Here is a 12,695-nt window from a genome sequence, read left to right on the forward strand (position 1 = left end):
AGACCGGCGAGGCAGCGGCGCCTGCCGGCCGATCTCCAAAGCGGCTACTCCGGGCGCCTCCGCCGGCCCTGCAGAGGGAGCTCTGGCCGCCCGGCGCCCGCCAAGGGAAGAGGCCATGCCGCCCGCCACGGCAGCCAGCCCGGTGAGTCGGTGGCTCGGCCAGCTGCGTCTCGCCTGGGCGCCAATGGACGGGCGGGAGGCAGGCAGCGGCCGCCGGGCGCGGAGCAAGGGGGGGGCGCGGGGGGGGCACAAGGCGAGCGAGGGGGGTCGCCGCTGGACCCCGGCTGGGGAGCGACTCTGACCCGGGCCGTCTCTTCCGCGCTGCAGGAGTGCGCCTTGTGCCAGGCATTCGTGCGCCTGAAGGGACTGGCCGTGCTCGCCATGGGTAAGCCCCCCACCCTGCCCGGGGGTCCTTGGGCTGCGCCTGGATAAACGGAGAAGAGGGGGGGGGAGAGGCTAATCCGTGCTGCCTTGAAGGAAGGCGCTGGCCTGAGCCTCTGCTTGTGTCCATGCAGGTACCGGAGTGGCCTTTGCTGTTCTCAGGAAGCCTCTTCCCCTCCCCTGGAGCGCGCTCTTCTCTCTGGGTTGGTATTTCTAGGGTGCGCTCCCCCCCCCCCCGAATCCCAGAGGTAAACCGTCCCTTGGGGTGGGCTAAACTTCTTTTGCCTTCGCTTAATCTAGCAAAGTCCCCGGGAGGCCCGTCAGATTGAGGCCCCTGAGCCAGCGGGGTGGGGGGAGGGGGAGGGGGTGTCCCGTCAGGGATGAGATTTCCCCTTTTGGGTTCCCAACTCCAACTCTGATCAGACGACCCCTTGGATTGGGAAGGAAGGATTTCAGTGGGACTTTTGTCTTCTTGGGCTCCTGCAGCTCTGGCTGCCTTACCCACCTATGCAATTACCCGGAGGCAGCTGAAGAACTGTGCTGACTTGTGGGACTTCCAGACACCCCCCCCTCAAAGGTAGCCCAAAGGTGAGCAATGGGGAGGGGTGTTGAAGCTGTTCAAAGGCTGCAGCCACTTTGCAAATATCCGCCAGGCAGGACTCCGAAGGCTGCTTAGGGAAAGCAAAGCACCCACTTCGGATTCTGTGCAATGTGTGAACAAGGCCTGCGTTGAGTGTCAAGGTGCTGGCAAAGGCTGGCAGATTTTATGCCCTTGGAATAAAGGACACTCAGAGACCTCTGGCTGGGTTGCAAAATTATTTATTAATTTTATTTATTAATTTTGGATAGATTGGCTGCTCAACTCCCGCAAAGATGAAGGGGGACAAAGGCCCCCAAACTCTGCAAAGGCCCTTCAGAGTAGCTGTTTAAAGATCATTTAATCACGGACATTTTCTAAAATGCAAGCTCTGTGTCAAGGTAGCAAATCAAAAGCAGAGGGGATGGACTAGATGCCCTTTGGAACCCCTCAGAAGAAACCCCCATCTGCTGAAGGAGCCCCCTAAGCCACCGTCCTGATTTTCATTTCTGTGCGCTTGTAGGAGTACTTGTAGCCTTTCCCTGTCCTCCAGTTGATGCCGTCCGCGTAAGAGTCGTGTTGTCCCAGCCAGTATTTCCCGTTGAGGTTGGAGTAGTGGCATTCATTGTACCACCAGGCCCCTTTGTACATCTCAGCGCAGTTGAACTTTAGAGTGTCCGGCTTCCTCTCTCGGGTGGAGAAGGGCATGTTGTTGTGGTTGGAGAGAGAGTCGCCTGGGGGGAAGAAGGGTGTGTGGGTGCCAGGAAGGCCAACCCAGGGCATCTCCAGGGCATCAGCCAGCCGGGGAGGGAGGTCCTTGGCCGGACTGGCACTGTTCAGTCCAGAGAGGCTCATGGAGATGGATTTTTTTGGGAACTCACCTGCGGAGCCCCCTGTGAAGTTTCCCAGAGTCAGCCGATACCAGTCGGATTCTGCTGCCACCCGGAAGGATCCGTATTTGGCGAAGGAAATTTTATTTTCGAAATCCATGAAATCAATACGCAATTCGTTCTCTCCTAGGAAGGAATTGAGGAATTGAGTGCACACCTGTAGAAACTCACACTTGTGTGTGATACACATAGTGCACTGCTCAGACACCGAGACCCACACCCGGTGAGAAGGGTCAGGCAGCAGCTCTGCCCAGCAAGGGTCCCATGCCCCTCTCCTCTGGCAGCAGGAGGGCCACGAGGGAGAAGCCCCTCACCCAGAGAGGTCAAGAGGTGAAGGTGGTCGTTCCCCAGCCAGAATTCGGTCAGCTCGCTCCCAAATCCCTTCTTGTAGTCGGCCCAGTCCCGGAGAAAATCCACCGAGCCATCCGACCGCCTTTGGAAGACCTGCGGGGGGACAACCAGGCCCTTAAGCTTCCCATGGGGCAGGCCCCAAAACCACAGGCTTTCTCTCCCTGCACCCCTCCCTCCCCAAATGTTGAGGGGTCCCCAGAACCATCCCCCTCCCAGGGTCCCTCCGACCCCCATTCTGCCCCCCGGAGAAAGATTCAGTTCCTGCTTCCTCCCACTCCTGGCAAGAGGCGGGCGAGCAGAAAGCTCCCGTCCTGAGTGGGTCTGCCGTGGGCCGCACTCACGATCCATCCGCCTCCGTCGGTGTGCATGTCGCACAGCACCCGCAGGGGCCGGCAGTCCTGGGGGTAGACGGTGTACCAGCCGCTCAGGACCACCCCCTGGGCCAAGAGCTCCTTGCAGCTTCGGGCACCTGGGCAGAAAGAGAGGCAGGAGAGGGGGGCGCTCCTTTCCGCAATGGCTTGGCCCAACGCCCACCCCCCCGATTCCTGGGGGGCTGACTGAGAGGCAACGGCTGGTCAGCATTCAACCGGTCAAGATGTCCAAGGGGTTGCAGTGTTTAATTTTCAATTAAAAAATTGTTTTTGGGAAACCCCATTTTTTATGTTTCCCTTTTTGAAGCCAAGGGTGTCCCTCATCAGAAGTGCAGATGCTGTAAGGACTTTGCCACATCATTGGCTTTCCCAGATATTTGGGGAGGGGGGGCCAAGGAAAGGAAGGGCTAGGACGCAGCCCCCGCTCACCTCGCTTACACTGGAGAGCATCCAGCCCCTCCTCATCTGCAGAAAAAGAAGGAAGCAAAGAAAAGTCGATTCCTACCCCAACACTCCACCCCACCCCGTGTGGAAGGCAAGGCCCGGGGGGGGGGATCCTGCCATGCTGACTTGAAGTGAGGGGGGCTGAGGCTGAACCCTGGAGCCTCCAGAAGTTGTGGGTGCTCCGTTTTAAGAAGAGGGTGGACAGCTATTTGTCTGGAATGATATGGAGGGGGGTCTTTTGCTTGAGCAGAAGGTTGGACTAGAAGACCTCTAGGGTCCCTTCCAACTATGTTATTCCGTATTTTGGCTTTTCTGGGAGGGGCCACGTTTCTTACCAATTGCTCCTGTGTCGCCTTTATCCCCTGGAAGGCAAAGAGAAAGAGAAAGGCAGAATTCCCCCTCTTTCTGGGGGTCAAACGGCATCACTGGGGCCATGCAGCTGAGGAAGGAACTGAGCAGAACCCCAGAAAAAGGTGTCCTTCTGCCGGGGGGGGGGAGGAAACAGCTGGCACCCTCTCTGCCCAACCCCCAGAGCCCCTTCCCACGAGCTGCTCACTCAGGGCCTCCAGCCGTTTCAGGGTGGGGTCCCTTCCATTTGAGAAATGTCTCTTAATTGGTTGAAGCTGAACTATTGCAAAACCAAATGGCATCATTCGTGATTTGCACAAACACAATTTGTGTGTGTTTGTGTGTGTGTGTGTGTGTGTTGACACCGGGGTGGAAAAAAAGGGACCCCCCCAGAAGCAGAAGAAACTCTTACCTTTCTCTCCGGGCTTCCCTGCCTCCCCCTTTTCTCCTGAGTGAAAGGAGAAGATTCCTCTGAGTCCTCCAGGCTCAACCTCCCCCTCCTGCCTCCCCCAGGCAGACCCCCCCACCATGCCTGCCCACTTTGCAGCCCACACAGGTGGCCAGCTGATGGGGGAGGGTCTGAGGTGGAGTTGACCTTCTGGCTGAGGCAGTCCAAACCCCCACCCACCCCCCATTTTACTGCCCCTTCTTTGGAGCTCTATTCCCCAAACCTCCCTGCCCCTCCTCCTGCTGCGAAACACACAAACACACACACACACAAACACACATACAGCTGTAGCCCTGGAGTCAGAATCCCCCTGGTTGCCCCCTTACCTTTTGGCCCAGGGGGTCCAATTTCCCCAGGGATTCCCTGCAAGCCCCTTTCACCTGTCAGGAGAAAGCAAAGTCACCTTCCAGGCCTTCTTCCAGAGGGGGGGGGGCAGCTGAGCCCACTTGGCGAGGGAGAATTTCCACTGCCGGGAGAAAGGAAGGGCTTCCTTTGGCCAGGTCTAGAGCCCTGCCGCACAGGTGGCTTCCCAGGACAGGTGGCTCCCTTCGGGAGGGGTCACGTTCCTGAGCCAGCTACCCCCTCTCTCAGCAGACCCACCTTTGGCCCCAGGAAAGCCTGGGGGTCCCTGGGTCCCTGGTAACCCAGGGGAGCTTGGACACCCCCGCAGGATGATCACCTTGTCGTTGCCATTCAGCTCCACCACCTGGGCTTCTGGAAAGGAAGAAGAAGGTTTGGAGTGAATAAGCAGTTTTTTCCTTTTAGTGAAGCTACATTTCCCATCTCCGAAAGGTGGCAACGCTGCCTGTCCTCCTCAAAGTCCACCTGCCTGCTGCTCACCTGGGCAGGTGGACTTCTCTGCCTCTCCGCAGGTTGCGGCCATGAGGCAGAGCAGGAAGAGAGCCGCTCGCTTGCCAGCTCTGCCCAGGACCCTCTCTGGCTTTTATTGGTGGCGGCTGCTTTTTAACCTTTGCTATTAAATGGGGTCTCCAAAATCAGCAGATATAACACCACCAACTGCTTCCTTGTCCATCAAGACACACATCTGTCCACTCAACCGCCTCTCGGCTAACTCTTCTTCATCTGCTTCAAAGCAAAGCCAGAATGGAGACCGTGGAATAATACAAACGGAAGAAAAGGGGTTGCTGGTGAAAAGGCGGGTGATTTAGGAGGTTCTGCTGGGCTGGTGCCAAGACACCCAAGGCTCCCCCAGGGGCGCCAAGCCAAGATCAGTTGTTACGGCACCACAAACTGCTTCCTTGTTCCCTGCTGGCTGGTTGTGAGCAGAACTGGATTTCCCATTCAGAGTAAGCAGCCAGGGGTCCAATGGCCAAAATTATTCCGGGCTTCAAGTCTGGGGAATCACGTGTGCACCAAGTAACAAATGACCTCCAAGGCCCCTTCCAACTCTCATTCATCGGTTGAAGTAAACAATCGCCCTGTAACTTTCCTGATTGTGTAGAAATACGGGCAACATGGCTGAAGAAGGTTCGGTCGGGTGCTGTGAATCCCATGAAGGAAAAGTCCAGATTTGGAGTTGTTTTTTGCTATGACAACCATCTGGAAAAATAGCCAGATTCTCCTTCCTCAGTTTTGGGCCACTATACTAGAGACTTTCTCCTTTGTGTACAGATGTTGTCTTTGTGAAGTCCGGCCCTTCGGCATCCAAGATCCAACCCCCCAGATCTCATTGCCCCGTCTTTGGAGCCCCTATGTACAAACAAGCAAGCACCCACCCACACAGCTGGAGCCCTGGAGCCAGCATCCCCCTCACTGCCCCCTGGCCTTTTGGCCCAGCCCCAGGGGGTGCAATGTCCCCAGGGCTTCTCTCTCAGCCTTCTTCCGGGGGGGGCAGCCCCCTCCCAGCCACTCTGTTCAGGGCAGGCTTAAACCAGGGCTGGAGGCTAATGTTTTCCTTTCTTCCAGAATTGGAGAAAGCGGGAAGGGGGATTCCCACAGCCAGAGGAAGAAAGGGGTGTCCTTCCCCCTTGTGCCAGTCCTAGCGCTCTTCCTCCCCAACAAGAAAGGAGGCATCCACCCACCATTGAGGAATGGACATGAAAAGTTGTGCATTTGGCAGAAATGGCAAAAATTTCATCATATCTTAAAAGACCATTCAAATGAGAGAGAGATATCGGAATGGAGAAGATGGATTGATTATATACAGAAGAAGTATCCGAATAAGAAGATTTATATAGCTTATGAATGAAATAATTTTAAGTAGTTTATGCTTGTTTTTTTAGAGTTATAAGGAGTTAAGGACCTAGGGAGAATATGAAATGTAATAATTTGTTAGCATATTTTAGTTTTTGATTTGTGAATGCTATACCCTGTGCTTGTTCTGGGAAGTCTAGAGAGGGGGGTGGGGGGGAAGGAGGGGAAGGGAGGGTGGGAAAGGGGAGGGTGGGGTTGAGGGGGGAAGGGTGGGGTGTGTGAAAATGTTTGTATTCCTTATAAAACTTTTCAATAAAAAAAAAAGAAAGAAAGGAGGCATCAGATGCAGCGTCAGTGCACCCCCCTCCCCCCGTCAGCAGACCCACCTTTGACCCCTGGAGTGCCTGAGGGGTCCTGTGGCCCTGGTGGTTGAGGTAAGCCCGGGCTTCCCCGCAGGATGGCTATCACCTGTTTGCCATCCACGCCCAGCCTCTCCAATTCTGGAAGAAAGGAAAACATTTGCAGTGGGGGGAAAAAATACTTTGTTTTTTGACTGAAGCAAAATTTTCCATCTCTGAAGGGGGGGCGATGCTGTCTGTCCTCCGCTGAGCCAACCAGGCAGCTGCTCACCTGGGCAGGTGGACTCTGCACCTTGACAGGTTGCGGCCATCAGGCAGAGGAGGAAGAGAGCCGCTCGCTTGCCAGCTCTGCCCATGGTGCCAGCTGGGCTCCGACTGTCGCCTGCCCTGGACCCTCTCTGGCTTTTATCTGCTGCTTTTGCCCTTCCCAGATGGGTATCCCAAGGTCAACGGTTACAACATCGCAACCTGCTTCCTTGTTGATCACGACACACAGACTTCCCATGCTGCAGGTTCAATTATCTTAACCGTCCCCATTTCTGGAGGGAGCCCATCTCATCTGCTCCGAAGCAAAGCCACAAGGGAAACTTTAGGCTACTCCCAACCGTGAGATTCCAGGTGGTCCCCTTTCCCTGCTGGTAGTTTGGTCAGGTGCTGTGAATCCCATGAAGGAAAAGCTCCGGTTTCAATCCAGATTTGGAGATGTTTTTGCTATGCCAACCTTCTGGGAAATAGCCAGGAGGTGCCTCCCTCCTCAGCCTTTGGGCCCCTAGAGACCTTCTCCTTTGTGTACAGATGTTGTCTTTCAGAAGTCCGGACCGTCCGCATCTTTGTTCAGGAGGAGCACAAGGCCTGACATGGTGTTGTGAATTGCACTAAAAGTCTCACAACGTGTAAAGATGCAGCCTGGATGAGAGCAAACATCCCTAAAAGCCGTTTGGGAAGGTGGAAAGAATCATGGAACGCTGGCTGTTTTCCCCATTGCTCTCCTCCTCAACCATCAGGGTTCCAGGAAGGCGAGGTCTGGCTCTGACATGCAGGTGCCCCCCCCCCGTGCCCCACAGCCCAGAAACTCCAGGCAGGCACCCGGGTGGTGAAGCATCGAGTGCCCTCCAAGCAGCTTTCCAGGAGCTGCTCCCTTTTTTGGCTTCATTCTCCTCAAAAGACAAGCTCCCCATCTTCCTTAAGGCAGCAGGAGAGCAACGGATGGTGGCATCTTGAAGGGCACCGAATCCAGTCAGGCCCCTGCTTTCAGCACAACCCGGAGTGTAAAATGCGGCTCTGATTGGGAAAGTGACGTTTGACCTTCAGATCTGCAGGATCTTGTGCAATTAAAGTTATTTAACTCATTAATCCTTAAAGTAATCAATCGGGCAACGTAACTACTTCTCAACCAGTCTTTCCGGATTTTGCCCCTTCCAGGGACAGGGCGCGTTTCCTTGTTTTTCTGAGTTTGTGAGAGCATTTTATTTATTCTGAGATTAATGGTGGGCAAAGAGATGCTTCTGGACCTCTTTGGTTTAGTGGTAGAAAGGCAGGGGACTTAAGAGGTTCTGCTGGGCCGGTGCCAAGAGAACCAACGGCCCCCCAGGACTGCCAGGCTAAGCACCTGGGAGGGAGGGAGGGAGGGAGGACCACTCAACCCCGGGAGAGGCAAGGTGGCCAGCACAGCCGGAGGGGCGGGGAGACCCTCTTCAGGAGAGGAATGAGGAAAAGCACACAAAACTGGTTTCTTTGCTGGGTTTTATTTATGCTTTATTTGACAAACAAGGCTTGGCATTTGCCCTCTGGCTGGCACCAAGGGGCCCCTTTAGCAGAGATGGGGTCTTCTTCCTTTTCCAATTGGGTGGGGGGTTAGCTTGTGAGGATCCATCCGTGCCCCGAATCTGCACTCCTTCACCTTGACCCCTTAGCAGGTTGCTGTGGAGGAGAGAAGAGAGAAGAATTGGTCATCCCAGGAGGAGTCCTTCTCTGATGGCCTAGTGAGCCCTTAGTCTGGGCTGAGCATGGAAACATGAGTTGAAATGAAAGAAACGTCTGTCCAGGTCTTCCCAGGAGAGCTTCCGCCGGCCCAGAAGAGGTGACCATGAAGGACCAAAGGGTTACCTTGCAGGACGCTGTGCAAGATCTCTCCAGTTATCCCCAGCGAGGTGGCAGCGGCACTCAACTTCGCCGCCAAAGCTGGCGTCACAGTGGGCTGACTGCCTAGAGGCAAGCAAGGAGGTGGGGGGTTGGCAGGAAACTTCAGGAAGTGGGGGAGGCTGCTCTGGCTCCCCCCAAATTCCCTGGTTCAATTGCTGCGACGGAGGGAGGGAATGGGAGGGAGGGGCTTCCCCTGGGGCAGAGATGCTGCTGGGCAGGAGAGGAGAGGAGAGGGAACATGCCTCACCAAGGGGGTCCCACCAAGGATGGTGGATGGTAGAAGTGGCCCTTTATGGGCAAGAAGCAAAGGGAGGGGCCTGGCTTTGCTGTCACCAACATTAGGAAGGGCGAGGACAAGGTTGAGGGTCTCTCCCGACCAGCCGCCCACCCAGCTCTCTTACCAGAAAGCGCCAGGAAGACATTGGCCTTGTCGGCGCCCCGCGTGATGTAAGTGATGAAGTAGGTATTATAATCTGTTTCCATGAAGCGAAAGGTGCTGTGGGCTTCATTGCAAAAAGCAGGGAGAGATTGTTTAAGTCCCTTTCGGGGCAGGAGCCCTGCAAGCCCCCCACCCCCGCCTGGCCCAGGAGAAGCCGCCATCCTCGCTGGGGGCCTCGGCCCCGTCCTGCTTCTTTCCCTGCCTCGAGCAAGGAGGGGGGGCTTCTCTTGGGCAGGTGGGGGCAGGCTCAGCCCCTGCCCTGCCCAGAGGGGTCTTCACGCGCTCGCCAAGGGGGAGGATGGAGGAAGCCTCTTGTGGAGAGGTGGGGCGGCTCCCCCGGGGTCAGCAGTCGGGCAGGAGAGCGTCTCTTCCTCGCCAGCCCGGTGTGAAAACTCCCCAGTCAGCAAGGCCAGAGGGAGGCTGGAGGGAATTCCCCACTCACCAGCGGTCAAGTAGTCCCCAGGCTGGCCCTGTTTGTTCAGAACCACCTCTTGAGTCGTGCATCTCCCGTTCCTTGAAAGAAGAGGAACCACATAAACCTTTGGGGGCAGGAGGGCCGCCGAGGGACCCACTTTGGTCCTCTTTCGCGGACACCAGCGAGGCTTGTCCTTATGGTAGCTCCCAAAACTTACATGGGAACTCTAATGCTGTACATCAGATTTCCATTTGGCTGGGCCAGCAATCTAAACGGGGGAAACGCCACACCCCTGCTCTGTCCAATAGGAATGAATAGAAGAGGATACCAATCATTGGCAATCTAGGAAAGGAGAAAGCAGGAGAATCTGTTAGCTTTCCGAAACCCAAATCCTTCCTGCCAGACTTGGCTAAACCTTTTGTAATGGGAGCCAACTCTTGTAGGACAGATGATGTTCCCTAGTTGGGTCGTGAAAAGTCTGCCAGCCAGCCCAGAGAACACCTGGGACCCCACAGTCCCGCCTGGGGTCCTCTTCCACTTAGAATTGGGAGGAGAAGAACTTCCGTCCAGGATTCCCAGCTCTGACCCTTTGGTTATCGAAATTCCTCATGATGGGAACAGTCACAGCGGCACCCAGCCAGCAGACCCCAGCCAAGAGGAGGCTGCCCAGCAGGAGCTTCATGACTGCAACCCTTTTGCCCCTCTGGCTGCTCAGCCCCTTTTATCCTCCGGAGGCTCCTCCAGGTGAATCCACCCTTGTCCAGGAAACTATGGAAGGAGGACGGCATGGACCATTGGCAGAAGCAACGGTGGCTGCCCTTCGGAACACATCCGGGTGGGACGTTCCCTGCAGAGAGAGCTTCGAAGCATTACGTTCCCTCCCGAGCAGCCTGGGTGGGGGTCACAATCACGCCCAGAAGAAGCCCACTGAGCCTTGCCCGGCCTGTATCCTTTGCTCCCCAGTAACCCTGTTTGTGGACAGGTGGGTGGAGAGAACCGAAGGGGGAGGAGCAAGACAAAGAGGGAGGGGCTTCCCTTGGGCCACAGATGCTTAGGGTCATGGCCTCCCAAGAATAGGAGATTGAGGGAGGCACTGCTGGACCCCAGGTGGGGAAGGATTCTGACCCCAGGTGCGGGTGGGCATTGGAGTTGGTAATAAAGATGATTTTGGTGGCCTCTTTTTCTTCCACACCCAGCTAGGCAATGACCAGAGGCAGCTGAAGAAGCATGCTGGCTTATGGGGCTTCCAGGCCCCTCCCTCAAAGGCGAGCTACGACTGGGGAGTGAACCCTCTTTCCGTGCAGAAGGTTAACTAACCCGTCTTGAAGCCCCAGGGGATGGGGGGTCTTTTCCAGGGATGTGTTTGGTGGGATTTATTTATTTATTTTTGATTTTATTTAATATAATTTGTATGCCGCCCTATCTCCGTAGGACTCAGGGCAGCTCACAACAAATAAAGACAACCCAATAAAACATAAAATACATAAATATGCATACATGAAATACATAAATGTATAAATATATAATTTAAACATATATTAAAACCCATTAAAATAATAAAAAAAAACCTCAGTCCAGGCTGGGCAATGTGAACAGCCATGTTTTTAATTCGCGGTGGAAGGTGCGAAGGTCAAATTGCTTTTCCCTGGGCTTTTCATCCCATCTCTTGAGGGGGAATCTTGCTAGCCTTGGGGGGGGGGTGCCTGGGGCTGCCTGGAGGAGCCCCCCCGGGGGGGGGGCAGGCCTGATCCTGTGTCGAGAAGTTCAGAGCCTGGCAAAGTCCGGCAGCTTTTCTGCCCTTGGAATAAAGGACCCTCGGAGACTTTCGGCTGGGTTGCAGTTCCTATATGCATTTATTCATTTCTTGTTTATTTATTGGTTTACTGGTTCCTTGGCCTGACTGGCACTGCCCAGCTCAGGGAGGCTCATGGAGAAGGACTTTTTTTTCCCAGGGACTAACCTGAAGATGCCCCCAAAAGTTGCCCACAGTCAGCCGATATTTGGTGAAGGAAGGTTTGTTTTTGAAATAAACTCAGAAAATTAAGAAAATGCACCTCATTTTGTCCCCTTCCCTGGAAGGGGCAAAATCTGGCAACCGGAAAGACTGGTTGGGAAGTTATTACATTGTCTGATTGATTACTTTAAGGATTAACAAGCAAAATAACTTCAATTGCACAAGATCCTGCAGATCTGAAGGTCAAACATGACTTTCCCAATCAGAGCTGCACTTTATACACTCTGGGTTGTGCTGAAACCAGGAGCCTGGCTGGATTCGGTGCCCTTCAAGATGCCACCGTCCGTTGCTCTCCTGCTGCCTTAAGGAAGATGGGGAGCTTGTCTTTTGGGGAGAATGAAGCTGAAAAAAGGAGTAAGTCCCGAAAGGCTGCTTGGAGGGCACCTGCCTGGAGCTGCTGGGCTGTGGGGCAAGGTGGGGGGCACGCATGGGTCAGAGCTGGACCTCGCCTTCCCGGGGACAGGGAAAACAGCCAATCTTATATGATTTTTCCCCCCACCTCCAGTTCCCCTTCTGGGAATTTTAACTCTTATTCACATTGTGCCACTTTTAATTTAATTCACACATGGGTGACAACAATGTGAGAACAGGACCTGGGATGCAAACTTCTCAAAGGCCCAAATTCTTGACTGGCATTTCCAGGAGAGCCCAAAGGCTGAGGAAGGAGGCACCTCCTTATTTCCCAGAAGGTTGGCATAGCAAAAACATCTCCACATCTGGATTGAAATCGGACCTTCCCCTTCATGGGATTCAGAGGGACCTGACCAAACCTTCTTCTTGCCCTGTTACTTTTTATCCTTCAGTCATCTTACCCATATTTCACAATCAGTGCAGTTATTTGCTTGGGGCACACCTGTCCGATTCTGCTGGCAACCAACCAGCAAGGACAGATACCTGATGGTTATGTTAGTCCAGTTGTTTTCCCCTTCTGGCTTTACCTTGGAGCAGCCTCCCGCCCACCTTCTGCTGAACGGTCAGCAAGGGAGGTCAGTGTGTCTTGATCAACAAAGACGCAGCTTGTGGTGTTAGGAAAATTGGCGTCCCTGCTTAAATTCCAGCCTCTGCAAATAAAAGCCGGAGGGTCCAGGGCAGGTGGCAGGTGGAGCCTAGCCGGCACCATGGGCAGAGCTGGCAAGTGAGTGGCTCTCTTCCTCCTCTGCCTCATGGCTGCAACCTGCTTCTCTGCGGAGGGGCAGAGAAGTCCACCTGCCCAGGTGAGCAGATGCCCCTGAGGAGCACAGAGAGCATCCTCACCCTTCCGAGGTGGGAAATTTAGCTTCACTAAAAGAAAAAAACTGGCTATCCGTTCCAAATCTTCTTCTACCTTTCCAGAAGTAAAACTGAGAAGCAATGAAAAGGCAG

The 12,695-nt window shown here is 54.6% G+C and overlaps 3 protein-coding genes across 5 annotated transcripts; 1 reads left to right on the forward strand and 2 right to left on the reverse strand.

Annotated features, from left to right (window-relative positions):
* The first annotated feature begins 6 nt into the window (after positions 1-6).
* On the forward strand, positions 7-6,300 carry TMEM141 (transmembrane protein 141). Its single transcript, XM_034436229.3, has 5 exons — positions 7-142; positions 328-385; positions 516-584; positions 868-969; positions 5,737-6,300. The coding sequence occupies exons 1-4, from the start codon at positions 116-118 to the stop codon at positions 960-962; spliced, it is 249 nt and encodes an 82-aa protein (XP_034292120.3). The 5' UTR covers positions 7-115; the 3' UTR covers positions 963-969; positions 5,737-6,300.
* On the reverse strand, positions 1,185-7,656 carry LOC117676619 (ficolin-1-like). 2 transcript variants are annotated; one of them, XM_034436223.3, is made up of 11 exons: positions 6,595-7,656; positions 6,351-6,464; positions 4,411-4,524; positions 4,137-4,190; positions 3,775-3,810; positions 3,350-3,376; positions 3,000-3,035; positions 2,541-2,668; positions 2,163-2,292; positions 1,840-1,974; positions 1,185-1,692 (listed from the first exon to the last, which is right to left on the reverse strand). In XM_034436223.3, the coding sequence occupies exons 1-11, from the start codon at positions 6,677-6,679 to the stop codon at positions 1,442-1,444; spliced, it is 1,110 nt and encodes a 369-aa protein (XP_034292114.2). In that variant the 5' UTR covers positions 6,680-7,656; the 3' UTR covers positions 1,185-1,441. The 2 variants fall into 2 exon arrangements, with proteins under 2 accessions (XP_034292114.2, XP_034292115.2); XM_034436224.3 differs by lacking the exons at positions 6,351-6,464; positions 6,595-7,656 and adding an exon at positions 4,651-5,153.
* Positions 7,657-8,052: 396 nt separating this feature from the next.
* LOC148111826 (uncharacterized) lies at positions 8,053-9,602 on the reverse strand. Of its 2 annotated transcripts, XR_015730137.1 has the most exons (4): positions 9,347-9,602; positions 8,867-8,968; positions 8,430-8,528; positions 8,062-8,243 (listed from the first exon to the last, which is right to left on the reverse strand). XR_015730137.1 is itself a non-coding variant. In XM_087879734.1 (3 exons), the coding sequence occupies exons 1-3, from the start codon at positions 9,063-9,065 to the stop codon at positions 8,233-8,235; spliced, it is 309 nt and encodes a 102-aa protein (XP_087735860.1). In that variant the 5' UTR covers positions 9,066-9,142; the 3' UTR covers positions 8,053-8,232. The 2 variants fall into 2 exon arrangements, 1 of the variants encoding a protein (XP_087735860.1); XM_087879734.1 differs by lacking the exon at positions 9,347-9,602 and having other exon boundaries at positions 8,053-8,243; positions 8,867-9,142.
* Between the last annotated feature and the right edge of the window lie 3,093 nt (positions 9,603-12,695).

The sequence above is a fragment of the Pantherophis guttatus genome, chromosome 16, assembly GCF_059756535.1.
Source record: "Pantherophis guttatus breed Tessera chromosome 16, ASM5975653v1, whole genome shotgun sequence".
Taxonomy (NCBI): Eukaryota; Metazoa; Chordata; class Lepidosauria; order Squamata; family Colubridae; genus Pantherophis; species Pantherophis guttatus.

Coding starts and splice junctions, on each gene's coding strand:
- TMEM141 (XM_034436229.3), top strand. CDS start 116: ATGCCGCCCGCCACGGCAGCCAGCCCG. Junction 386..515: donor ACTGGCCGTGCTCGCCATGG/GTAAGCCCCCCA, acceptor GTGTCCATGCAG/GTACCGGAGTGGCCTTTGCT. Junction 585..867: donor GAGCGCGCTCTTCTCTCTGG/GTTGGTATTTCT, acceptor GGGCTCCTGCAG/CTCTGGCTGCCTTACCCACC.
- LOC117676619 (XM_034436223.3), bottom strand. CDS start 6,679: ATGGGCAGAGCTGGCAAGCGAGCGGCTCTCTTCCTCCTCTGCCTGATG. Junction 3,036..3,349: donor AGGCGACACAGGAGCAATTG/GTAAGAAACGTG, acceptor CTTTTTCTGCAG/ATGAGGAGGGGCTGGATGCT. Junction 2,669..2,999: donor TGCTCTCCAGTGTAAGCGAG/GTGAGCGGGGGC, acceptor CTTTCTGCCCAG/GTGCCCGAAGCTGCAAGGAG.
- LOC148111826 (XM_087879734.1), bottom strand. CDS start 9,065: ATGGCGGCTTCTCCTGGGCCAGGCGGGGGTGGGGGGCTTGCAGGGCTC. Junction 8,529..8,866: donor TGTCTTCCTGGCGCTTTCTG/GTAAGAGAGCTG, acceptor GCTTGCCTCTAG/GCAGTCAGCCCACTGTGACG.